Below are 27,707 nucleotides of genomic sequence, written 5' to 3'. Positions count from 1 at the left end.
GGATACACCTGTAGTTTAAGGATGTAAAAAAGGTCGTCGTGCAGGTGTGACCTTTGATGTTACTCCTGTTCACTGCTTTCAAAGCAAGAGATAACTCATCTCTGCAGTAACTCACCGGCGTCTGTGATGATGACTGTGGTGCGGAGTGCTGTGACTGACATCTCCTTTAGACATCCCAGGCCTCCTCCTCCACCTCCTCCTCTTCCTGCCACTGTACACTCTCCACAGCGCACGCTCACCGCCAACTTTCTGTCAACAAAGTCCTGAACACACAGAACATAAGAAGAAGTGACTGACACTCATCTCATAGTGTGTGTTAACTGCGCGGTTGCATTTTATGAATCTCACCTCCACAGCAGTGAAAGGACAATCTCCTCCCTGTAGAGAATACCTCTTTTTGTCAAAGGTGGTCACCTGTAGCGCCCCCATCAGGCTGCATTGGGCTGCGCACTTCTCCCCGGTGCACTGCCACTGGCCGGCTCTGCACACACTGGGGAGGTTTCAGGGTAAAAACAAGGATGGAGAGTCAGACAGAGAATAATGTGGACGAGTGACAGAGAAATATAAAAAGAGAAACACAAACCAGGTGTTGCATCTCTGCTGTATCCTGTCACCCGACTGGTATGTGAGTCTGCGATGGAAACAAGGACAGTCGTCTCTTTTTAGACAGAGTCCCTGGTGAAGATAGAGGCCTGGAGGACACTCACAGCCCCCCACACACTCCTCCCTGCACTGTCCCATAGCTGCAGCAGGCCCGGGGGACTGGGGAGACGCACAGCTGGGGGGACAGGAGGACACGCAGTCTGAAAACACCTGACCTCTGGGACACACACGAGCTGGAAAGACAGAGGGAAAAAAGTTAGTTGACCACACTGGTGCTTTTGTTGGTGCCTTGGATGTTTTTCCCTTTTACTGCTTTCATATTGCTTTAATAAATGGAATATATAAGAACTCTTTAATCTTCATTTCACTAATTGTGAGGCTACTAACACCAATTGGATCTCGCGGGTGAACACTTTTCTTAGGCACTGCACATTCCTGCTGACAGGGTCCCAGAGAAAACTTGTCTTTCAGGTCTGATATGTTACGAAAATGTTGTTTACCCATCTCCTTTAGCTGAGTGCTTTGAAAACACTTTGTGTTTGTTAAGTGCATGCGGGAAACTGTGATCTCAAAACTAGGATTCTGAAAGTAAATTCTGATTTTTTTATATTTCATATTATCTATGATTTCTTGAGTTTACAATCCAAGAACTCAAAGCAGTACCTGATCTCCACTATGTGACCAACCAGTGATAACTTGACTGCAACTCCTGACTCCTATCTTATCATCTTACTTCGTGGTTATGAAGGTCATCCCAATGTTTTCACACAATGTTATAACTAAACAAATGTTGATGTGTCGATCTCCTTGTCTCTGCTTCTAAAAACGTTGCACCTTCAACTAAACTAAACAACTTAAAATTAAAAAAAAATATATAGATATAAATTATAAAAATGTAAATTATCTAAAATATAGATAAAAAAATTAAATAAAAATATACATTTAAAATTTAAGCAATTTGACTAAAACATATCATAGAAATAGTAGGTTAATCTATAATGCATCTGTTCATGCTTGTTAATTAACATAATTAATTTAAGAAATAAAATAGATGGTATATATTTATACTGTTACAGTATACAGTATACATTGTATACAGTGTGATCTCTTATACATTAGTATTGGTATCAATAAAGTAATAAAGACTTAGTGACATACTGCAGGGGACTGAGTGAGCTCCCTGGCTTTGAAACTGTTCTCTACTTTCGTTAAATATCACAGCATCATGGATCAAAAACTTTACTCCCTCAGTCAGCAGGTTAGTAAAATCACTGTATTTCATTACCACAAAGGGTGGCTGTCCTCCACGTTATGATGACGTGCTGCTGGGCGCACTCTCGGGCATAGCTGGCCATAGTGTCACACACTGCAGAGTCCCTCTCTTTGGGTGTCCGGCTACAGTACAGGTAGAGACACGTGTCTACGTACGCTGTTGGGTCCAACTGAAAGACACAAGCCGTTAGGAGTCTTCACAGTCAGAAATGTACAAACTGTACACAGTGGCTTTGGTCAACACAGATACACTGCATTATGTTGTATTATGGCCTACTGAAAAGTAAACAGTGTATGAATTTATTTTTGTGTGCAAAGATGAACAGAATGGGCCCAGATGTGAGGGGAAATTTTTATAAAATAACTGAACAGGATATAAACCATGCATATGTGCATTACGGTATGTTGTTATGAAAATAATGTATGCATCCATAAAGGGTGACAAATAAAGCCAGAGAGAAGCAGACAATATTACAGCAGACGATAAAATGATAAAAGTTAGTTATCTAATCAATCTAATATCTAATTCATTAATTATTATGTATGTAAAGTAACATAATGCCAGAGAGATTTTCAAATCCTTTCTAGGCAATGCTAAATGTAGGTCAGCATCGAAAACTAGTAACTGCCACTGACACTCAACTGTTATTTAAGGATTTATGGTCTTACAACTCAATCATCTCAACAATCTCATGGCTGACATTTATCTAAGCCCTTTTTCTAGGAATTTCTCCAACAGCTGACATCTGGTAAATGATTTATAAGTTCAAAAGGACTACTATCAGCTTTAAAACAGAGTTGACAATCCCCTGTGATTGAGGTGCATATCAGGATTGTCTGACCCGGAGGTGGCATTGTGTGAAGGGGCTTTCCAGCAGACGGTGACACACAGACTCTGCCTGCCTGCGAAGGGCCGGGTCTGCCGAGACATCACAGCTGTGACCGAGCTCGGCCGCATCGCTGCAGGCCTGAGGACAGCACGGGACAGAGAGCACATATCATGAATACACTTGGCAGTTTATTTCAAATACACCACTCAGAGTCAAGTCACAGATCTATGTATTCACACCAAAAGGAGCTGCTGAAACCACAAATTCCCAACAAGCAGTGGGAGCTGACCATCGGCAGCTGACCTTTTAGATTCTATATGTAGATGGTTGCTGTCAGTGTATACTCAGAGCATGAATATCTCAGTATTTTTAACCAAAGTTACAATGTTGTAAATGAGGGAAATATTCAGTACAGTACTTCATTCTGCTGGTCAGGAACTCTCCATGAGTTGCCAAAACTGGCAGCATACTGGGACACAGTTCCACCCACTGTGGTGAAATCATCTAGGGCATCAAAATGCAAACAGGTTACAAAGGTATATTAACAAAGGTGTGTGACATTAAAACGTAAAGATTTAAAGTTAGCTAAGTTATATCCAAAGAAAATGGAGAAAATCCACAGTAGGAAAACAGCACCTGAATAAACAGAGACACTAATGTGTGTATCTGTGTGTGTGTGTGAGGGTGTGTGTGTGTGTTTGCATATATGGCACTTTGCTCACCGTCAACGTTGTTGTTGTAGACCCCACAAAGCCCCCTGGTGGCTGCCAGGTGCTCGGCGGTGACTGTCAGGTAGACTGTGTTGGTCAGGTCAAACTTCACTCGGACCCCCAGGCCGCTCTCCACAAACACAAAGTCTCCAAGCCAATGAATGCTCACTCCTTTAAAAAAAAAGTTTTAAAAAATTGGTTGTTTTCTTGCACGTCTGTGCAAAATTGTTGATCATCGGCATTTAATTTTGGAAGGTCTGTGAATAGTCTTTCTAATGCAAGCAAAGACAGCTACATCTAAAATATTTTTGTTTGAATTAAGCACATCAGGATCATTTGATTCAGTGCAGATGCTGATGTGTGATAGTATAACAAACACTTCTTTAATCCTGTTTCATATTAACCCTGTGAACATTATGAAACAAGAAAAGCAGCTATGTGAGAGCTATACTGGTAGCTGAAAATAATTTACCATTTTGGAAGAGTGGTTTTCCATTTGGAACAGGGACGCTGTTCAGTGTTAAGTTCCTGTGATGAACTGAAACCAAATCTAGACCCAGCATCATCCGCAAAGCCTGAAAGCAGAGGGCCACAGATGTGTGAACAGGTATGCACCCACATACAGAACAAGATGTAAGCAGACATTTCCATCGCTGTTTTTCTGACCAATAGCTAGAAGCTGCACAGTGTTACTACAGTTACCATTATCTTCAGCTACACTATATGGACTTTAATGACATCGCATTGTAAATACATGGAAAACTTTGCAGCTATAACAGCTTCCACTCCTCTGGGAAGGCTTTCCACAAGGTTTTGGAGTGTTTCTGTGGGATATTTTGTTCATTCATGCAGCAGCGCATTTGTGAGGTCAGACACTGATGTTGGACAAGAAGGTCTGGCTCACAATTTCTGTTCCAGTTCATCCCAAAGGTGTTTTTAATGAGGTTGAGGCCAGGGTTCTGTGTGGGCCTGTCAAGTTCTCCAACACCAAACTCATCCAACCATGTCTTTATGGACTTTGCTTTGTGCACTGGGGCACAGACATGCTGGAATAGAAAAGAGCCTTCAACAAACTGTTGCCACAAAGCAGGAAGCATAGCATTGTCCAAAATGTCTTGGTATGCTGAAGCATTAAGATTTCCCTTCGCTGGATATAATTAGCCAAGCCCAACCTCTGCAAATCAGCCCAATATCTTTGCCTATATAGTGTATACTATGGCTAGTGACAGGAAAAGTCTATAAAAGTACAAGAAAATATCTCTAATAATGCTTCATCAGCTGCATCAGATGGGGATCTGTCATTTCACACCTTACTGCAGTCTCCTCTCCCGTCACAGACTGTGCTGATGTAGACCGCCCAGGTGCCATCGGTAGATGAGGCCAGCAGGTAAGTGCAGCTTCCCTGGAAGTGGAAGTGCTTCCTGTCAAAAGTGCGGAAGTGGGCTCCACCCCAGGACATGCAGGTGGCCGAGCTCTGAGGCACCCTGACACTACCCAGCAGACCACTACGCACCAGAGGGGAGGACTGGGAGTCTGGAGAGCAGCGAGAGTTTGTGTGTGTAACTTCTCTCTCATGTGATGTTGTCAAAATAAATACAAGCAGTTAACAGCTGCAAGCCCATCAGTGCATCAAAACATAATTAAAAGAGACATTTTCATGGGTGCATATAAACATGCATGTTCTCTGACCAGGAAGAAGAGTGTAGGTGCAAGACAAGCAGGTCTGGTCGGAGGCGTTCCTCCAGCTCAGTCCCCACAGGCTGCTGCAGCACTGCTCCATTTGCATCAAGGAGGAGTTATGAACTCCAGGGAACTCCTCACAACTCCACGTAGAGTAACACTGACCACGCACACCCACAGCTGGAAGGGAGAGGACACAGAGAGATGAGGTTAGAAGGAGAAAAATGAGAGAAGACAATGGGACTCCTAGTGTAGTCACTGTCTTTAGATTTTTACGTTAAACTGAGAAATAGTGACAAGATAGCTGGTAAAAATATTTTCACTCTTTTAAGAAACTGTTCTAAGATATATAGTGAATTGTTTTTTCTTATGAGTGATAAAAAAGCAATGGGCATGGTTATAATTTATCATTCATTTCTTTATATTTACACATACTGACTTAATATTTTTGTTAGTTACAATACATTTACATATATTTCCAATTAATCAGCAAGTTTGTGGTATTTTAAAGGATGAAGCACGAGAACTGTTGTCCTTGTCCTCACCCTCGGAGCAGCGTGGTCCCCCCCAGCCCTCACAGCATGCCCTCACTGTCTTGTTCACTATCTGGCTCTCCATCTCCGGGGGTCTGCCATTGATGGACACATCATGTGAAAAGTCAGTATATACACAGAACTGTGTGTATTCATCCAAATGCCATACAGGTCGCTGTGAACAAGGGTTATTTCCTTCACATTCTCTTCTTCTTGGGTCAGTTCCCCTCAAACAGATAAAACACGTTAACCTTATATGCTTAGTTAACTGGCTATCGTAGGACAACATGTATCCCAGGTGACCGAATGTACCTTTAGATAAGACATTAGTCATGCATTTTTTTAAAGGCATAAACACCCGCGCTGCAATCTCTGTCTATTGATTTCATCAGCAGGCTGTACCATATGCATGAAGTATGTTCCTGTTATTTCCCCTTGATCATAACCTCCTCCACACAGGCGACCAATGAGGCCACTGTTGGAGTGACAAGGAAGAGATCTATCACCATACTCACACCACACACATTGACATTGAAGGAAATATGATCTGTGCAAATGTTGACACTGACAGTGTTGCTGTAATGCTTTTGAAATTCACAAAAAAATGAACTGAGAACACTGAGTGATCCTGCCTCCCTCTTCTGAACCACCTAGTGGTCTACCAGAAACCCTTCAAACCTTAGAGACTAAGATACTGGACTGACCCTTGACTCAAATTTTCACTTACTTGTATAGGAAACAGGACGCCTTGGGGCCCTGCTGTTTGTAGTAAAATGCAATGCCATCATCTCCCCCGTGCATGATACGCATCCTGTCCACATCCAGCCTCCAGCCTTGGGTGTTAAACTGATACACCTCAGAACAACTCACTTCAAGCTGCAGGCGTGGGGACAGAACTTGTTCCACTCTCTCCTCCACCACATGTTCACACCAGTGTCTGGAGCAAAACATAGATTTCATTTCTGCTCAGGTACTTCATGTTCCAGTATACTGCTGTGCACCAAGATAACTGCTTAAAATCTAGGTCAACGTCCTCAGCATGTATAAAGATCCTCATTATGAAACACATGCACAGACAGCGACAGACAAAAGGAGTGTGCAGAGTGTGTGCTCTGGTAAATAGTTAAACAGCATACTAGGCTTCAGTTAGGTTCTTATATTGAAAAAAATCTTTGGAATTAGTATTAAAATATCATCATTAACGTGTTCTTATTTAATGTTATGGCATGTCATAAACATACAAGTTACTGACTGATAGAAGCCCACTGTCTAGGAAGATTATGAATCAAGTTTCTTTCTTCTATAATTTGATTTAGAATTCAGTAATAGCAAGGAGTTTAGCAGCATAATTTCATTTGTTTCCACTGCTCATTACTCCCATGCATGAGTCGATGAAGATGCATTTATTCAGTTCAAACATTATAGGAATATTAAACTTTCAACTACCTACAAATTCAGAGATGAGTTTTGGACTTTCACTGTAACAAACTGAGTTGGTGAAATAAGCAGAAATTGCAGAGAAGCATCATTTAAATATGAATGCACCATGGAGTTATGGTTCTGTTTCAGTGCTTTACATTGTGATCTGTACAGTAGGTAGTCTGATAGATGAATCTTGCCCAGTACTGTTATCATATTTTATCTTTCTGCACAACCTTCTTTATCATTACAACTCAGTAAACTGTCTACAACTTCTGCTTAATGCTGCTTTGGCTGGTCTGAATCATACTTACCCCATTCCCATCACTGTGTGCAGTCCAAACAGAGTCAGTAGAAGTGCCTCCATGGTTCTCCCTTGCATTTAAAATAACTGTAAAAAAAACCCCAAATGTGTTAAGAATTTTTTTAATTTCATACTGTAAATTTTAATTCCTCAATGCTGCCTTGAAGGCAGGTTTATGGTCAAATGACTTTCACCATTCAGAGGATTGATTATAGTCAGTTTTCACCATGAGTGATTTAAGTAGTCCACATAAGAATTTTTGAAATTATACATTAGTAACTAAAATTAATAAAAGTCGCACTTACCTTTGAAGTGCTTTTTGGAAATTAAAAAGTCCTTGGCTTGTTTATCATATGTATGTTTTTGTGGGTTCACTATCCTTTTTTCGGTGAGTATTTTTCTTTTTCTGTTGTCCAACCGTAAGTGTTACGGTCATCTGTGAAATGATACATTTCCTTATGGGGGGAGTGGAGCCCCAGATGCAGGGTTTTAAATGTGGGGGGTGAATCACAGCATGTACAGTAGCATCTGAACCTGCTGCCATTGGATATAAGTGGTAAAGTCACAGCTGCGAGGACAGGCATTGGTCTCCAGACCTGTGACGGACACATCCTCTGACCTCGCCCCGTCAAACATTACGGGACGCCGTATGAGATGGTGGGGGTGGTGAAGTCTCAGCCACCAAATAAAGAGATGTTTGTCAGAGCCTAATCCTGTAAAGAGAGGCGTTTCGGGAAGGATGATGGGGCATTTATTTAATGAAGTGTGTCAACAGACATGGGGACCGAAGGCTTTTTGACTCACCAATATCCCAAGTCTGACCTCCTGAACCTGGAGCGAGGAGGCTCAAATACAGCTGTCACCACCTTAGCTTGAGCCTGGAGGAGAGGAGGAAGAAGTTACTGATGTCACATGGGTTTGCAAAAGAGGGTCCCATAATTGACTTGACTTTTCTTCCATGTACCCCCATCAATGAACCAAGTAACTTTGTCAGTTCATTGCTTCATCAGCATTTATGGGAAGAAAGCTGAAAGAAGAAAAAGGGGAAAAGTCAGGGGATTGCCAAAGATAGTTGAATTCATCCTTTGGGGGCCGTGAATGTCTGTTGTTCTGCCTTTGTCGAAAGACAAAAAGTCAGGGGATCACCAAGATAAGAAGCATTCATCCTCTGGGGACTGTGCAAAACCTGGTAATCCATCCAATAGCTGTTGAAACACAGAAGTCTAGCCCAAAGGGCACACAGTTCAAGTGACAAACAGACCTTTCTATCCTTAGAGCTATGGCTGAAAACAGTCTGAAGTTCTGAAGTACCAACATAAATGTGTCTGTATCACAACAGGAGTGAGGAGATAAATCAAGCAGACACAGACACCTGTACAAGAACTTAGTTCCATAAACGGGGCTTTCATACAGAATCCATTAGTAGCAAGCAAAGTGCAAAGCATGAAAAATGCAGAATAACTTCAACTGACCCTTTGTTTTTCCAAAACCCTGGATATGGCCAAAACCAAAACCTCATGCATCACATGCCCAAAAACTAATGTAGCCCCTTATGTTGAATTTAAGTATTTATATTACTTATTTTACTAATTTTAATGCATAAATTCAGGTGGGATGCGCATTTGCAACCTGTTTACCTCAAATGAAAGGACAAAGTTCATCCTTGTCACGGTAAATTTATTTTAACGATTCCAGTTTCCTTTATTTCAGGAGGTATGATATTAAGGAAGAAATTGCTATTACCAAATTTGAACCAAGCTGACTGAGGACATCCATCATGTATGCATTGCAAATCCTCTTTAAAATCATTTAGATTTAAAAGCAGCATCTTAACTGCTTTCAGAAGGAAAACAGTCCTGCATAATTTCCCCCTATCCTGACACAACATAAATATTCTATCTCAGTTTTTGCTATGAAGCCCCTTTTTAAGCCTTAGTATTATTATCTCAGTGTTGCACTCCTTCAAGACAACATTTTACTGGGCAGACAAGAAAACTGGATGGGATTTTATGGCACAGCGATAAACCGCAGTTTATCAGCAGGATTATCAAAAATGGCCCCTGTTATTTCATCATGTTTACAACCCACTGCTGGCCAATCAGCCTCCGTCACTGCAAAGTAGGAGGTTAAACATAAGCAGCAGTCCAATGATCCGTCTTTCCATAAGTGCACATTCTTCATTTGATGAAGCAGAAGGCTTAGACTAATCAAACTCGTTTTGCAAAGTGTCTGAAGCAGGAGGACGATAACAGGTACAGTAGCTTAGTTTGTTTATTTTTTCCTGATTCTGAGCTGCAAGTGTTTCTCAAGGAAGCATAGGACCGCTCCAAAGTCAGTACATTGTATATCATATATATATATTATATATTATCACATCAATACAATTATGTAAGCCTGTTACAAAACCAAATTAATTCTGAAAGAATGTGGCAAATTGCATTAGGAACATGATGGTAATTTTGAAGCTGACATGAGAGTCCAGGTTATCTTGTAAGCATGGAGCACAAACAGTGCAAGAAGATAGAGAGCATATAAGGACAGTGTTGACCAAGTGTGTTATAGCAGAGGCTGATACATACTGTTTGTGTTCCTATGGAGAAGTGGAGGAGTGACTCATATAACGCACACAAATAAAGTCAAGGGACCTAGAAAGAACTTTTTTATCCAGCTGTGAAAAGAAGAGGAGGAAGAAAGGTGAGCGATCAAGAGAGATCACCCTGGTTTTTGATTCTTTGGTTTATAAAAGGGTAAATGTACTCCTGGATAAAATAAATTAAAACTGAAAGATATTTGGATATTGAAACAGAGTTTTTCCTTCTGCAATACCCATCATTGACCTTTCTAAGATTTTCATTCTTTTGAAAAAAATGCTAAAAAAAAAAAAAAATCATTCAACAACACATTTTTCTCATTTATTCACTCAATTCCTGGTGTATGTTATTTTCTCATTATTTTACAGCCATGAGGCTTCTCTGTCTACTGCAGTTGGTCTGCTTGGCTTGTTGTAGTGCTTCCAGAACAAGAGACTGGGCTCATCATGGTGCCCCCATGTTTGCTGACCTCACAGTACGTGAGATGAAAGCCATCCGGGCCTACCTGCATGGTATTCCAGAGCTGGAGCTTACTGATGCTCGCAGCAAGGCACTGAAGAGGAACAATATCCTGCTGATGGAACTCCATCTGCCAAAGAAGCATGAAGCCCTGCGAGCTCTGGACCGTGGACAGGCCAAACCCCCACGTCAAGCCCGTGTAATCATCCAGTTCGGGAACCAGGCCAAGCCCAACATCACTGAGTACATTGTGAGTCCTCTGCCATCCCCAAATTCACATATAGTCAAGACATTTAAGGGAAATAAGCCTATCCCATTTGAATCAAGGCCTATTACTTATGTTGAGTATTACCATATTACTGAAATGCTGAACAAGGTCACAGAGAAAGTCCACAAGCTCCTGTTTGAGACCACAGGGGGGTTTTCCTTCACTAACTGCTCTGACCGCTGCCTGACGTTCTCAGACATAGCACCCCGTGGGTTGGGTCCAGGTGAAAGGAGAACGTGGATCATGCTGCAGAAGTTTGTGGAGGGATATTTCATCCACCCAGTTGGATTTGAGATATTGATCAACCACCAGGACCTTGACCCAGAAAAGTGGACTGTTGAAAAGGTCTGGTACAACAGCATGTACTTTGACAGTGTTGAGGAACTGGTAGAAAGTTACGAATCAGGAGGTGTGGAGAAGGTCAAACTGCCCAATCATAATGAAGATGACCTCTACTCTACCTACATCCCCAGGGGTCAGAGCAGCACTCCCACTAATATCCATGGGCCGAAACTTGTTGAGCCCCAAGGGCCTCGCTATCACATTGACGGCAATTTTGTTGAATATGCTGGATGGTCTTTTGCCTACCGAGTCCGCTCATCAGCTGGACTTCAAGTCTTTGACCTCCGTTTCAATGGAGAAAGGATTGCTTATGAGATCAGCCTCCAAGAAGCTATTGCCTTCTATTCTGGTGACACTCCTGCTGCCATGCAAACAAAGTACATCGATGCTGGCTGGGCAATGGGCACCTCAACCTATGAGCTGGCCCCTGGAATTGACTGTCCAGAAATTGCCACTTTTGTTGACCTTTACCACTACTTTGACACAGACAAACCTTTGCAGCACAAAAATGCACTCTGTATTTTTGAGATGAACACTGCTTTGCCTCTGAGAAGGCATTTCGATTCTGATTTCGAGGGGGGATACAACTTCTACGGAGGGCTGGAAAACACTGTGCTGGTGCTGCGGACAACCTCCACGGTTTACAACTATGATTATATCTGGGACTTCCTCTTTTACCAGAACGGGGTAGTGGAGGTAAAAGTTAGCGCTACTGGATACATTCATGCCACTTTCTTTACACCTAATGGACTTAACTATGGTACTAAGGTGTACAACTATGTTCTGGGGAACCTGCACACACACCTCATCCATTATAAAGTGGACCTGGATATTGTTGGTGAGTATTGTTGGTGAGTTAGGTTTGAAAGCTGTAAATTAAATTAAAGATCAGTAGAAAACCCAGTTCTTTAGTCCTTTACCTATGAATTAGAGCTATATAGTATATATTGATTCTGCAACTTCTAATTTATCTTGCAAGGTGGAAAGTAAGGCTATAATGAGCCAGGCTCTCATGTAGGAGACCTGAGTTCATATCCTGTAATCAGTCAATTAATATTTGTTTTTTTATTAACTTTAACCACAGTATTTACCCACCATTAATCAATATATTTTCTTCTCATTGTGCAATTTGAAGAAAAGCCAAGGAACGGCAAGGCAAATATCTTTGTATAGCACCTTTCAATGACAACTGCATTCAAGTTAAATTTGAAGCTGTGAAGGCAGTGACATGAGAAGAAACATAGGGCAACTTTGACTAAGTCTTTTATTGATGCCAGTCCAGATAAAATGACTTTTTGGACTTTACTCTGTCATAAAGGAAACAGTCTTGGCCTATCAATTCTGTGCAACTGTTCTGTTGAAACGTGTCCATAAAACCTGTCCATAAGTTCTACTACTTTTAAACTCTAACTCTGATGATGAAAATGGCGACAGAGTGTCTCAAACAACTCGTTAGAACTTGACTTCTAACTTTTAGTCAACAACTCTTTGCCTTCACTCTGATACAGGTCGAGAGAACAGCTTTGAGTCAATGGATCTGAAATTGGTCAACTTCACCAATCCCTGGAGCCCAAAACATTTTGTCGTCCAGTCCAAACTCCACAGAACAGAGCACAAGACTGAACGATCTGCAGCTTTCCCCTTCGGCAAAAAGTTCCCACGCTATGTGCATTTTAACAACCCCAATGAGAAAAACAAATGGGGACACCCAAGAGGTTACCGTATTCAATTTAACTCACATGCCCAGAGTGTCCTTCCGAGAGGCTGGATGGAGGAAAAAGGAATCAGTTGGTCAAGGTAATCATATGCTTTCCCTTTATGTTGCGAGAAAAGTATATATGTACAACCAAAGTAAAATATTTAAACCAAAGATACATTTCACATTTCTTGCCCAAAAATCATTCATGTATGGTATGCTTGGACACATTGGGCTCTCCAGTAGAATTTAAGTTCTGCACAATTCAGCAAAGTTTGCACACATTATTGCAGTGATAACATGGTTTGTAATGATTGGTCAAATGGAGGATAGGTTGAGTTGAGCAGGTTAATCTGGTTTGGGATTTCAACTGGAAACAGGATCAAAGTACTTGTGGAGTTATGGTTTGGGAGTCAACAGAGGTGCAGCAAACAGTCAAAAGACACTTTCAGGGGTACTGTCTGTCATCTACTAATTGTAGACTACTGGCTGTTCAAGGAAAGTGCACTTCACTCTGGAAAATTGCTGTCTTCTTTAACAACTCTGGGGAGCTCATCATGCTAAATGGTAGAATAAACTCTGTTTGAGAAACAAATACTGCTAGCCAAAGCAAAACAACAAAAGGCCTCTTCTTGAATAACTAACTGAGAAATGCTGTTTTCTCTTAATGATTCATTTCCCAGTCAGATGTCACAGTTACAGAGTATGAAACCCCGTCTTTCTGCAGATATCCTCTTGCTGTGACACGTCATAAAGACAGTGAAGCGACCAGCAGCAGCTTGTATGCCCAGAATAATCCTTGGGAACCTCTTGTATACTTTGAAGACTACATCCGCAACAATGAAGATATAGTCAACCAGGTACATTAATGAATATCAATCCAGACACATCTACATTCATAGTTCATGTATGTCACTTATTATCATAATATGCTTAGAGGATGAAAGTCAGGATAGTAGTTTTGTCCTCAAGACAGAGATTAGACTGATATAATTATTCTTGTTCTCATAAAAAAAGTTAATAAAATCTTCAAATCAAAATCTTCTACCTACTCCATTTCAAACTGTTTCATAGAATTATTTAAATTTATGATTTTCTATTTTTTTTTTTCAAGCACAAGGCAAACATAATCTTAACTTCACGAGTGCAAGAAGTCAAAGTTCACTAATGGACAGCATGCTTTGTGATTCTTAGAATTGTGGTTTACATTTCTGGGTGGGGTTGTTTTCCTGGGAAGTTTGTTCCCCCTAAAAGAATCTATTCATCACTTCTGGTGACTCACCATCATGGTAACTCATGAATGCTGACATTTTCGTCTGTTTGCACTTTCAAGTTGATAAAAACTACCTGTCATCCCTTCTAGGCTAAAAGTTCTAACGTAATGTTTGCTCTCCTGTTTGCAGGACCTGGTAGCCTGGGTGACAGTGGGTTTCCTACATGTGCCTCACTCAGAAGACATCCCTAACACAGCAACACCCGGCAACGCAGTCGGCTTTTTCCTCCGACCTTTCAACTTCTTCGATGAAGACCCTTCCGTGGCATCCAGAAGCACCATCATCGTCCGGCCAGGCAAGGGTGGCAAGCCGAAGGTCCAGAGGTGGACACCTGAGGTCATAGGTCACTGTGTGACAGACAAGCCGTTCTTTTACAATGGCACTTATGCAGGAGTCTAGAGGTGTTTTCTGGGTTTCCCCAAAAAGTATTTTAGCACAAATATAATTCATGCCCAGTTTAGCTAAATTGCACGATGAGGATCTCAGATCACTTGAAGTAGTAAAAGTTAGATCAGTAATGTGTAACAGTTTGAGATCATCCTGAAAATCCTTTGTCATATTTTTAAATTTTAAATGAAACAAAATCCATGTAATTAAACAGAGAATGATACAAAAACAATTTAAAAAAAGAAACATTGATATTGTGTGAGCTTTTTTCTTTTTCTTGTTTTTTTTTTTTTTTTACAAATTAACAAAATGTCCATGCAATTTTAAATCCTAAATTCTGTTATATAAAATTAGACTCATTGTACTAACCATTCTAATTCACACGCATTTGTTATGGACGTCTGACCTATAGCCAGCTTCTCTGATATTTCCCACTGCAGTGTTAATGTACCACACCAAATCAAACCACACATGTAACATGGAGGGGGCAGCGGAGTCAGTGTGGGGGAGCAGAGTCGGGCCTTGAGAGCTCCTGTAATCCCATGTTGGGTCGCCATGGTGGAGGTTTAGCAGCAGCGAGCATCCAGGATGCAGGATGCTCTGTATCCGCCCTGCTTGTGGTAAATAGCTGGCCCTCAGCAGGCTCTGCTTGCCCCCAGTGTGGGAATGTTTTTACTGGAAAGACAACAGGCCTTACAGAGCAAACAGTCTGATTCCGGATCCTTCCCCGCAAACAATCCAGGATACCTCCTGGCTGCACCATTGCCCCTGGAAACCTAACTTTACATACAATATGACTCAATGTACTGAATATCAACAACAAACCTAAGTGCTTTGTCCTTTATGTACACATTCCTGTCAAAGCAATGCCACTTGATAGTTCTTAGCCAAAAGATTTCAATAACTGGCAAATAAATCACGCAGTTATTCATATTGTATGTTTTGGATTTGATTTTGATTGAAGATTTTCCGTACAGTTAATACACACAAGCCTATGTATAACTGATGAGGACGGGGGTGGATTTTGCAATGGCAATGTGTGTTTGTGTGAAGGGTAAATAATGAGTGTTTTTGGAGAAGGGAAAAGGAATCTGGCCAACAACTGTTGTTAGAAGTAAAAACCCTTTTATAAGTGTGTGCTGATGTTTTACAGTTCACATGGTAAAAGAGGGATAATATGAAAGCAATACATACATGAGTTAAGAAACGGCGTTAGAGGAGAGGACAAAAAGACAATGCGACTTGGGTAACAAGCATTCCTATGGCTGTTCCCATGGTAGTGATGGTCTTGACGTCACAACAGAAATGTCACAACAGAAACACAATATAGAAAAGCAGTAAACATAAAATAGTTAATTCATTCTAAAATGCCACATAGCATTTTAATGTTAACAAAAACGTCTAAATAACTGCATGAAACTGTATTTCTTTAATGCCCTGGAATGATTTAGCTTGTTAGCTTAGTCTTGATTCTTGCATTAATGCAGTTTGAAGTATGACAAACTGCTCTTTCCTGGCAGGAATTCAAAGACTGGGAACTGTTGCCCCCTTGTGGTTTCTTGTTTAGTTGTTTGGTCGATTCCGCAGCTCATGTGTTGCTGAATATTGAGCAACTTATAAGTGGGACACACATGCCATTAATGAGTTCTGAGTTATGTTTTTTCCCCACACTGAAATGTTAGTCTGTGATTTATCTTCAATTTCATTGAGTGTGCACATTTTCAAGAAACTGAAGTAGAATTTGCTTTGCTTTGTTTTATTCCAGTTCCCTTGACATTTTGTTAACATTTGCCTTACATTTAGATGGAAACCTATCTTATTTTTCGGTAGCTGCAGGATCAATATGCAAGACTTTTTTTTTTCTTATATTCCACACAGTTAGGGAATCCATTTTAACACCTATTATGATCACACACACCACAGACTGGCAGACCGGTCTGCAAGCAACAAGGTGGAGTGACAGCAGGGACGGCCAATCACACAAGAAACGGCAGAGCCAATCGAGGAGCTTGTGGGCGGTCTAAACTAAGGGAAACAGGCTTCAGCTTGAGCGGCTGTTTTCCGCTTGGTCCTAGTGCGTTCGTGTTTGCATGAATGAGTAAAAATCCCCACGGAAACACTGCAAAAGGTTGTGGAAAGCCTTCAGACAAGAGTGGAAGCTGTTATAGCTGCAAAGCTGTCTGTGTGTTTAGAATGCAATGTCATTAAAGACCCAGTTGGTGTAATGGTTAGTGGTCCCAATATTTTTGTCTATATAGTGTGTATAATATAGTCACATACTATACCGTTCAATACAACTCACACGCCGATTCAGAAGGTGGCGCTAATGTGCCTGAAAGCTATCAAACGAAATAAGCAGCAGAAGAGGAAGAAGAAGAAGAACAAGAAAGGGGCGGGGATGAGGAGAAGAAGAATAAGTTAAAAAGGTACTGTTTTGTATTCTGCGTCTAAATTTAAATTTAAATTTTTTTAAATTTAAATTCATTTAATAATAGCACAGTGGCTTACATCTTGTTAGCCCACTAGTGTACATGCAGCAGCATCTCTCCGCTAACTATGTGCTCCGTTAAGGCCTTTACGCACTGTAGTCGTGACAAATTAACGACACGAAGATGCGACATACTCGCCCACGGATATAAAATATTCACACCTGCAGCGATGCGATATCCTCCTGATGTTTATTAAAAGGTTCAAACAGATTCGCGTCAGCTCATTCTTCAGGGGGAAAAAAAATGATGGAGCATCATCCAGTGTTATCCTCGTCCTCCCGGTCCTCCTCGCTTAGCCAAAAAAAGAGATTTTAGGTACATCTTATTTTACCAGGCAGAGAAAAAGAAAGGTTTCCCACCTACTCATACGGGAGCTGACGCTTTACCGTCGGTTCCGGACATAGCACATCTCAGAGTTCCTTCTGGTGGTGCTAGCGTCGCATCTGAGGAGGAGGACCACCCGAGATCACACTGACCCAGAGCAGCGTCTGACAGTCCGAGGTAAGTTGTTGTGGAGCGTAAGCTATTATGGTGTACGTTTGGAAGACGTAGGCCCGTCTGAATATTTACGGTAAAGCCTGTCATAAGCACCATGTCTGTCTCATAGTGTCCCCAGGCCCTAACCAAAGAGTCAGCAAATCCGCTTTACAGCAGCATCACAGTCACCAGTGATGTAGCCTAACTAGCACCGACATTATATTCTGTTTTTCTACATATATATACATTTGTAAGTGACGAAATGGAAGAGACTGCACAGAGTTTGACATTGAACTGAATTGTAGTAATACAAGAGCCCGTAATGATAATCATGGCAGTGTGTTAAGTTATGATAATGACTGTATGAATGATAGCAATTTTTGATTTAGATTTTTATGTCAATACATTGGACAGGGGGCATTTTGAGCATATGTGAATACTGTGGGGGGTATCCACCAATATATGTGAAATTACTGACCTCTTTAAAATTTGCCATAATGTGGGTGCATTGTAGACTTAGTATGTTACTAGATGCCCAAAATGAAAGTCCAGTAGCTTGCAGTGGTAGACAAGCAAAGAAGAACAATATAATTAATGTATCAGCACAGTGTATGTAAGAAAGAGCCCACCATTGCCTTGTTTGTAAGAGTGATTGCATCAGGACATGTATACAACTGCCACCTTTCCAGAGCCGGATGCATTGCTGAGAATGTTTCTGGCAGTCTTAGGCAGCGCTAGGGAGATCCCTCCTGACACAGCAGACTGGATCTGCAAAGACACCTGCACCCTGACAAACTACCCCCACGGAACAGCTGGGAACCACAGCACTGATGCTGAGGATCAAGGTGCTGATGATGTGTGCTCCAGTAGCAGGGCGTCAGCTGTGGCGTAGGGTGTGTGGGTTAGGTTTCGTTCACCTCGCCTGCTGGCCAAGTCTGATGGTAATACTGTATGACCATGTGTACCGCGGTCTCCCTTCACTACTCCATGTATATAATTTGTAATAAATTCCATGTTCAGTTATTCAAAATTGAAGATATACTATGTAGCATTCCCACATTAAAAAATAGCTACGCCTTTATTCATTTTGTTTAGTTGTGTACTTACATTATCCCAAATGTTCAAACAGTGTTCAAATCTAATTTTCTTCAAGCTAACGGTGTGTTTCATTTGGTTGTCTGTCATTGTATTCTCCAGGAGAGAGTGAAAAAAGCGATGTGAATAAAACTTTCAAACATTACTTTGTCTGTGAACATTTCTGCCTGAGTCCTGTCAGATAGGTTTTCACCAAGACAACTCCCGTGATCTCACACTACATTCGTTTCTTGTTTTGTTTTTATGAATGTTGAAATTTGAATAACATGCTGAGGACAAAAATCTTATATTGCAACTTCTAGTAATAGTAATAGAAATAAGTTTATTTGCAGTGAATTCATATTCCTTAGCTTTTTTACTTTTCAAGTGAGGCCAGAAGTCAGCCTGTCGTTGAAACCGTGAGGAGAGGAGGAGGGAAAGCAGCTGGTCAGTGGATGGGACACACTTACCGCAAATGCTTTGGCATGGAGTGCTAAATTGTGGACAACTAACTTTTCTTTGTTCCTCAGCTGACCACAGATGGCCTCCATATGGGGCAACGTCGTAACCCGCCCTACTCTGCTTCCGATTGGCTTATCCTGATATTGTAGGGAGGTCACACCTAAGCATCTTGGGAAGAAAATAATAATAAAGACATTATGAAATACATTATCATATGAATACATGTAAAATACATGAGTAAAGTATATAATAAGTCCCCAATAGTTTGTTACAATACTGAAGGTATTAAAATACAACTTAATAATTAAATTTTATTGCAAGTTTAAGTTTAAAAAAAAAGAGACCTTGTGAAAAGTGACATGTAAAGCAAGCATATAGTTTCAAAAAGCTGTTATGAATTGATGGATTAAAAAAAGAAATATACTGTATGTTTGTAACCTTGGGGATCAACAGTGATTATTCAGTACTGAATTCTGTCTAGGTACCCAAAGGCACTTCCAGCTGCAGTATTATCCCTCTTTTAGTGGTGTCTCTGCGCTGACCATTCTGTCTTAATTTTCAGAGCTGTAATGGGCTGATGAGAAGAAAAGAATTTGAATGACCTTCTCTTTGACCAATAAGGAAGTGAAATGAGTTCTTCAGAAGAGGTGAGCTCTGATAAAATCAACATATTTCAATACTGATGGTTGATGTATTCTTTTACCAGAAACATAAATGCACTTTTAAATAAACAAGGTCACTTTAAATGTCTTATCTAGCCAAGGATTTGGTAATAAATTAATTGTAAAATCACTTGATGTGCAAAACAACTCACCTCAACTTCTAAACATCTTTGTGACATATATGGAAAACGCATCGCCATCAGTTGACTTTTCATTGCTTGTTGTGCATTTGTCAAGTTGATGCCACCAGTGTTGTCTGGTATTTTCCAGAACGGCCCTTCATAAGTAGTAGTGACTTCATAAAGATACCAGGTAATCAAAGAGGATTTGTATGAGTCTACATTAATGACAAACAGCATCAACTGAAAATTTAATTGAAATTGAATCATGTGTAAAAAGATGTTGGTATTTATGGCGTTCTGTTGTATGGCTACTGAATGGCTAGCTGCGATTTTATGAAGGGCCACACTGATCTTAATTTGTTTGTCTCTTTGTTCTCAGCTGCAACAGATCGACGCAGACACAGTCAGTGTCAGAAGTCCTGGAAATCTTTTGGTAGTCGAAAAAGGCATTGGCCCAATCGCGCCGCAGAGAAAGTACCAATGTGAGCAATGTGGGAGATATTTCGGCAACCCGAATTCATACACAAAACACCTGTGTAACCATACTGGACCATACAGCTGCGACCAATGTGGAAAAAGTTTTATTTTGTTAAGGAGTTACAAGGACCACCAGCGTGTCCATAATGGAGAAAAGTCATACCAGTGTGATCACTGTGAAAAGGGTTTCAGTCGCTTAAGTAATTACAAGAGACATCTGCGTGTCCACACTGGAGAGAAGCCACACCAGTGTGAACGATGTGGGAAGAGCTTCCGTTTCTCAAGTGATTTCAAAAGGCATCAGCTTGCCCTCACGGGGGAAAAGCCACATTCCTGTGAGCAGTGCGGAAAGTGTTTCTGCTGCTTAAGCGATTACAAGAGACACTTGCTTGTCCACACTGGGACTCAGCCATACCAGTGTGACCACTGTGAAAAGGGTTTCAGTCGCTTAAGTAATTACAAGAGACATCTGCACGTCCACACCGGAGAGAAGCAACACCGGTGTGAACAGTGTGGGAAGAGTTTCCGCTTTTCGAGTGACCACAAGAGACACCTGCGTGTCCACACTGGAGAGAGACCTTACCAGTGTGAACAATGTGGGAAAAGTTTCCGTTTCTCAAGTGATTACAAGAGACACTTGCTTGTCCTCACTGGAGAAAAGCCATATTGGTGTGAACAATGTGGGAAGTGTTTCTGTTGCCTAAGTGATCACAAAAAACACCTGCGTGTCCACAGTGGAGAGAAACCACACCAGTGTGAACAGTGTGGGAACAGTTTCCGTAGCTTAAGTGATTACAAGAGACACTCAAGTGTCCACACTGGAGAAAAGCCATATTGGTGCAAGCTATGTGGGAAGCGTTTTCGTTGTTTAAGTAGTTACAAGAGACACCTGCTTGTCCACACTGGTGAGAAGCCTTACCAGTGTGGACACTGTGAAAAGGTTTTCAGCCGTTTAAATAATTACAAGAGACACCTGCGTGTTCACACTGGGGAGAAGTCATACCAGTGTGAACACTGTGAAAAACTGTTCACTGAGTATAGTGATTACAACATACACCTGCACACCCACACAGGTGAGAAACCATATGAATGTGAACAATGTGGAAAGAGATTCACTCATTTAAGCAGTTACAATCAGCACCTGCGTTGCCACACTGGAGAGAAACCGTACTGGTGTTCTCGTTGTAAAAGATTATTTGCTTGGCCAAAATCCTTGAAGGTACATCGTTGTGTCGATGTGGAGGAAGAGACTGTTGACTGAGTATGGTAGTATCCTGTCCCTCTTGTTCCTCACCCACCTCCCCTGGACCCACATGAACCCACCATGTCTTTGTTGTCCCCGGAGTCAGAGTCCTGGTTGGAGCTGCTGTAAATCACCTTGGTGCTGTATTCCCTGTCGTCATACTGGCCTCCTTTGAAACAATTCTCCACACACATTTACAGTTAAGTTATGTGTAAAAAGACACTGAGAGGCCTGCCTGTGTTGAATCTGATGGCTCATTGGTGTTTCCAGCTCTTGTTGCAAACCTGTTTTGAAACTGATTATTTGTATTTATTGCGAGCAACTGGAGTACTTAGACTTCTCATCCATTAATATCTACATACACATTTTTAGCCTCATGTACACGTTTCTGGATCGATGTACTCATTTACAAATTTGTCTACACAGTCTCAGTGCACTTGCAAAAAGTAATAGCTCTGTAGATGCTTTTTCCACATTCAGAAATTACATGAAAAAGATTACACGCACGGGTTCTGATTGCACATTTGCAAATTCCCGTCCACATTCACAAATCTCAAGTACGCGTTTAGAGATTCTTTTACTCATTTACGAATCTGATTACACACATACAGCTTGAGATACAGTTACACAATTCTCCACTCACATTTATAAATAGTTTTACCGTAATCAAGGCCCTAAAAGATGACACGTGAAACCAGTGAACTTCTCAAAGCAGCAGACATGTTTGAATTCTGAGTTGGTTAATTGACTCGGATCCTAAAAATAATCTCAGTTTCACGAATCCCCTTCTTCATTAATCTGTTGAGTCCTTGGCTACACTGCACTCAAAGTCAAAGACAAAGTCAGCTTTATTATCAGTTCTGCTATATATACAGGGTATACAGAGGACGGACTGGTGATATATAAGTCTTACAATATTGCCCAGGAGGGGGGTCCAGTCTTCATGATGGCAGAGAACAGAGGGGATGGAGAGGGAAGAGTGTTTAGCTTCCTGACAGTCTGGTGAACGAAGCTCTCAGTCTTGAAGTGCATGCCTGGAAGCTCCAAGATCTCCTCCCAGATGGCAGGAGGCTGAATAAGCTGTGTGATGGGTGAGTGGGGTCCCCCGCAATGCCGAGTGCTTTTCTGGCTAGGTGTGTTTTGGAGATGTCCAGTAGGGAGGGGAGAGAGGCACCAATGATGTTTCCTGCTGCATTCACTATGTTGGAGGTGGTACAACTTCCAAACCACATGGCGATGCAGCTGGCCAGGACACTCAATGGTGCATATGAATACAAAATCCTATGTGCCATTCATAATCTTCCCCATTCGTTCTAAGTAGTTAGTAAGAAACTGTTGCAACCTCCTGCGTTCTGCCAGTGTAAAGTCTCGGCTACAGTCAGGAGTCATGTGGATCCAGGTGTGTGTGGTGCTGTGAGTCCCTCACACTCACTCTGGTCAGCCTGATCCAACTGATCCAGACGGAGAGGGGCTATGTTTCTAGCCATGCGCCAAGCTTTTTTTTAATCTGACTCCGTTGGACACATGCCACATGCATATAGACTAGAGACAAGCCAATGAAGAAAACATCTTGATCAGTGTAATAACATGCATTTAGGAATCACGCAAATACAAACAACACATCTTGTTACACAAAACCACAGCAAATACAGATAACGACAATGGTATTTTTTCCCAGACGACAAGGCTTGAACACACACACGCACACACAGCAGTCTCTTTCTGTGCATAGCAGAGCAGCAGCATGACTTAAGTTCACAAACATAAACTGATGATACATGGACTTCGGTGACTTCATGAGCTGTAGCAGCAATAGCCGTGTCTAAACAGTGTTCTGCATAGTTTTCCAGTGGAAACACCTCTGTTGACTTTTTTAGAGTATTCTGTATTTTGTTGTGTTTTGTACATTTGCAGCATACAGTATTTCCTAAATGCTGTGCCTATGTTGACAAATATGCTTTATTTAGTTAAGTTAAGATGTTTCTCTGCCACTGTAGAAACGCATGTGACGGGGTTTTCTGTACTTCTCAACCATCTGACAAGCATTTCTAATGGAATATACAGAATAATTGACAAGCATACCAGCAATTAGCCAGTTTTAATGTGCCACATGTATACTTTATAATTTAGCAAATGATCATTAAGATTTAGGACAGAAGCATACCTTTCTTGTCAGATAAAAATGAGGCCAGTATAGTCCTCAAGCATATGTAGACCAGCCTTATAGTTGCAATGTGTAAATCAAGAACAGTCCCACTGGGCTAAATAAATAAAATTGCATTGTCTTACCTTAATGCTCTTTTTCCCCGACTCTGTACACAATTACAGTGTTTAAACAAATGCATCACAATGAATTCCTTTGAGGTGAGACTGTCTCCAGATGTGCAGTGTTCCCCATAGTTAATCATTATCACAAAGTCATGTGATACTCACCCTCTGCTTCAGGTCACCATCAATAAAATTCAACACTTCCTAGAGTCATTTCACACTAAATGATGCCCTATAATGCCCAAGGTTTACAATTAAAGTTAAGTTAAACAATTGTTTATACCAGTTGTTTGTGATCTGAATCTTCTCAAAGTATAAAGTAGAATTCTTGTCAGTCTATGCTTTCATAATACACGAGTCCAGCACTGTCTCACATTCCATGTTTGAAAAGGGCTTTAGAGCCAAGAAATTTCCAAGACCCAAGAATGACCCGACATTGTTATGAAGTTAGTGCAGCAGAACATGCATTATACTGACTTTATAAGAACAATGGGTAAACAAGAAGAAAGTATACACTCTGTACGTTCATGGCAAACAGCATCAACTGCAAATTAAAATGCATATATAATTAAAATGAAATCCCCCCTGCCATTACTTGGGAATTTTTTTAGCAGTCCTACTGAATGACTAGCATCATTCTTATAGTGCCGAAATGACTGTAACTTTTCTCTGTTTTGAAACGGATGCAGACATGATTGGTATCAGAAGTGTTGGAAATCTAGTTTGGTAGTCTAAGAAGGCATGGACTCACTTAAATTACAGAGAAACTACAAATGTGAGTGAGTGCATACAAACTGCACTTGCTTACAATGAGGAAACACCCTACTTCTGCCGCCTATGTGGGAAATATTTCAGCAGGCTGAGTTCATACAGAAACACCTGTGTGACTGCACTGGACCATACCAATTAAAGTGATTAAAGTGACATATTTTTGTCATTGGAGGGAACTCACTCCAACGAAATTTGTTCTCTGCATTTAACCCACCCAAGTGACGTACACACACACACAGCAAACCCGGGGCAGTGGGCGACCACGTGCAGCGCCCGGGGAGCAGTGGGGGTTAGGTACCTTGCTCAAGGGTACCTCAGCCATGGACACCGGGATGGGGAATCAAACCAGCGATCCACCGGTTACGGGTCCGACACCCTAACCGCTGATCCACGACTGCCCGGACCAATGTGACCAGTGTAGAAAGATTTTCAGTTACTGATGCCATCGCAAGAGACGCATGCATATCCACGCTGGAGAGAACCCATACCAGTGTTCTCGTTGTAAAAGATTATTTGCTTGGCAAAAATCCTAGAAGGTACATCATTGTGTTGATGTAGACCGCAGGAGTCCAAACAGTCCACTAGAGGGCACCATGAGCCCACAAATGACTTGTCATATTTTTAGATCTCATGTGGTTGCCCCCACCGTTTGGGCTGATTGGTGTGGAATTTGACATTTCAAATCTGGAGTCCATTGTGGATGTGCTTAGCAGAATTGGGAAAATATAAGAAACAACATTGTACAAACAAAGAATCCAGTAAATTGACTGGCAAACAAAGTGAAAAATTAAGGTTTTGCATATCTCATGGAAATGGATATAATCAAAATATGAATATGCAAACTGATTTTAAGCAACACATTTAAAATATGTGAATATGGGTTTTGTGTGGACAAAAACACGCTTGTCTTTATATTGGCAGCTTTTATGTATGACCTGGGTCATTTGTGTTATGCATGAAGTTTAAACAATCTCATACTTGCCCTGAAAAGTTGACCTTTCCATATTCTATGTTTAGGCCACACAATAACAATATATATATATATATATATATTTTTTTTTTTTTTTTTTTTTCAATGAAGCCTAAAACAAAAACAATAAACTCCCAACATGGTTGGTTTTGGATCCTTACAAATAAGAACATGTCCCGACAATGGGATAATAGTAAGAGGTCTGTCTTTTGTAGATGTTATGAAGGCTGTAAATATAAGTCCAAAGAGTGCCTGCAAAAGTCCAAACAGGCTCAGCAGGAGACAAGAGGATTTAAGCCATTTTTGACTTTGTCTCCATCATGGCGGTTCCGTCACTTTTCAGACTTTAATCTGACCGGCTGCCACTGACTCACCTAGCTGTGATTCACATGCACACATTGTGTACACAGTTATGGTCACAGACAGTGTGACTTTATGACACAATTGCATATGTAAGCTCATACTCACATTTTCTGTGTCTCTTTGCACAGTGCACACATGCACACACACCTGTCCCTTATGGATTGTGTAGCCCGTGGGATCTTGTTAGAGAAATTGTACCATCTGCACACAGACACAAACAAGTCCTGATAACAACTCCTAACTCCCCTGTAAGGACTGTTTCTCAGCTTCAGGCTGTCATCCCCAGGGGTAAAGATATTATAAAAGAAAAGAAATAATCCAGCTATTCTAAGTTAAACCCAAGACAAATAAGCTTCATGAGTCATTAATGATCACCTCATTCATGTGAGTTGAAAAGCTTGTGTAAACAGTCAGCTTTTCATGAATGAAGAAAAACCTTTGCTTCATGGCCCTTTTAACACTTCATTTTAAGCTCACATGCCGTTTGCCATCCAACAATAGTGAAAAATGCCTGTCTGGATAGACATAAAAAGTTATGCACATGTCTCGTTTTGTTCAACTGATCACCTCATCAGTCATTTCATCTCTACATATGCACGAATCATAGACGAGCGTCTCTTTACTCAGTGTCCACTTACTGTGCTTGTGGCCTTTTTCTCACTTATCATGAATAGTAAGGAAGAGGTGTTTTTAGTTGGATAAAGAAAATAATATGTAAAATAAATACAACAACAACAAAATAGAAAACGTGATTGAAACGTGAAAATGAAACGTGATTCCAACAGTAATCATACAACCACTAGTTATAGACGCTAGAGGAGTTTTAATTGTTGATGCAGTGTTGTATGTTATTGTTGTAGACGATTAATTGTTTACATACTGCTTAGAAATGTGAGTTGTACAGTTTTCTCTTCACACACAGGTGTAGGTTATTCTTTTCTGTGAATTAACACATGAAAATCTTTCAGTTTGTGTAGGCAGAAAATAAATGGGATCTTATTTATGTGGTCTTTTTTTTGTGATGTACAAAAAGAAAAGATTATCCAACTTTGGACAGTATTGCATGATTTTATACGTCTTTATGTCGAGGCATAGATGTTTAAAACAACAGACCTTTCTGTTGTGAATGTGTATGAAGCCCGTTTGAGCCTTGACTCCTGCGGCGTTCTTCTAAACACATGTAGGTGTGGCAGCTGGGCCTCTGCCCCTCGCAGCATCCCTGTACGCTCTAACAACATGTTCCCCTTTGAGATTTGTTCAGACCACAGAGCTGAGGATGACCCAGCTCTGTCTGTTGTGACAGAGGAAGCACAATGTCACAGCAGCAGGGAACACGTTTCAGAATAGACGCTTCCTTTCATGCTATGGCACTGACCCACATACATGCTGGGCACGCATCATTGGCTCCAGTAATTTTGCCAGCACAGCTGGAGCAGTCTTCAGGGGGCCAGTGAGAGACTGCCTTACAGTAAACGACTTCCATGGAGAACAAATTATCAAAGAGCACTGAGTGTTACTACCCTACCTGCTTTGGATTCAGAAAGTTGGAGAAAAGCAGTGAAGTAACGACACTAACATGAGCAGGTTGTGTGAAGCTTGGTCTTGGTTCTGATTTTTTTTTTTTTTTTACAATTAAGAAACTAGAATGATACAGAAACGCAAATTGGCACAACCACAAAGAAAACTTGTAGAATCGTTAAATGTCTGTCAGGATTGCAGGGCGTTAAACACTCAGCCATGCCACAGTCTTGATTTTTCTCTCTTGTCACTGAAAACAGAAAGCCATGTCAAGAGGGTTAAATATAGGCCCAACTCACTCAAGCACCCTGGCAACAAAGACTTCACCTCGGCAGCCAGTTTGTTCAGTTCCCTCTCAGAGGACAATCTCTGTGACAACAGAGCGAGGGGTGAGAGGAGACCGTTTGTAGACTGTTGATCCATATTTCAAATGAGTCAAGACT

The 27,707-nt window shown here is 41.1% G+C and overlaps 3 protein-coding genes across 6 annotated transcripts in view; 2 read left to right on the top strand and 1 right to left on the bottom strand.

Moving 5' to 3' along the window:
• sspo (SCO-spondin) overlaps positions 1-6,588 on the bottom strand; it is a 65,393-nt gene extending 58,805 nt beyond the window's left edge. Inside the window, exons 1-12 of the mRNA XM_046372153.1 lie at positions 6,356-6,588; positions 5,641-5,723; positions 5,105-5,275; positions 4,725-4,948; positions 3,888-3,990; positions 3,428-3,586; positions 3,124-3,209; positions 2,718-2,843; positions 1,889-2,045; positions 584-836; positions 349-490; positions 116-263 (exon numbers count right to left, since the gene is read on the bottom strand). Coding sequence (XP_046228109.1) covers positions 116-263; positions 349-490; positions 584-836; positions 1,889-2,045; positions 2,718-2,843; positions 3,124-3,209; positions 3,428-3,586; positions 3,888-3,990; positions 4,725-4,948; positions 5,105-5,275; positions 5,641-5,723; positions 6,356-6,588 — 1,885 coding nt within the window. The remainder of the gene's footprint in view (positions 1-115; positions 264-348; positions 491-583; positions 837-1,888; positions 2,046-2,717; positions 2,844-3,123; positions 3,210-3,427; positions 3,587-3,887; positions 3,991-4,724; positions 4,949-5,104; positions 5,276-5,640; positions 5,724-6,355) is intronic.
• Positions 6,589-9,487: 2,899 nt separating this feature from the next.
• aoc1 (amine oxidase copper containing 1) lies at positions 9,488-14,594 on the top strand. The gene is made up of 5 exons (XM_046372131.1): positions 9,488-9,603; positions 10,311-11,849; positions 12,520-12,808; positions 13,435-13,567; positions 14,111-14,594. Exons 2-5 carry the CDS (start codon positions 10,313-10,315, stop codon positions 14,378-14,380), a joined length of 2,229 nt encoding a protein of 742 aa, XP_046228087.1. The 5' UTR covers positions 9,488-9,603; positions 10,311-10,312; the 3' UTR covers positions 14,381-14,594.
• Positions 14,595-16,671: 2,077 nt separating this feature from the next.
• On the top strand, positions 16,672-23,668 carry LOC124049763 (zinc finger protein 709-like). 4 transcript variants are annotated; one of them, XM_046371781.1, is made up of 4 exons: positions 16,832-17,358; positions 18,063-19,015; positions 19,433-19,517; positions 20,034-23,668. In XM_046371781.1, exons 3-4 carry the CDS (start codon positions 19,500-19,502, stop codon positions 21,390-21,392), a joined length of 1,377 nt encoding a protein of 458 aa, XP_046227737.1. In that variant the 5' UTR covers positions 16,832-17,358; positions 18,063-19,015; positions 19,433-19,499; the 3' UTR covers positions 21,393-23,668. The 4 variants fall into 4 exon arrangements, with proteins under 4 accessions (XP_046227740.1, XP_046227737.1, XP_046227739.1 ...); XM_046371783.1 differs by having other exon boundaries at positions 18,024-19,015; XM_046371784.1 differs by lacking the exons at positions 16,832-17,358; positions 18,063-19,015 and adding an exon at positions 16,672-16,794.
• Positions 23,669-27,707: the final 4,039 nt, after the last annotated feature.

Source organism: Scatophagus argus, chromosome 18 (assembly GCF_020382885.2).
Source record: "Scatophagus argus isolate fScaArg1 chromosome 18, fScaArg1.pri, whole genome shotgun sequence".
In the NCBI taxonomy this organism is placed as follows: domain Eukaryota; kingdom Metazoa; phylum Chordata; class Actinopteri; family Scatophagidae; genus Scatophagus; species Scatophagus argus.
Note: the sequence above shows the minus strand (reverse complement) of the source record. Positions and strands in the feature narration are given on the sequence as shown.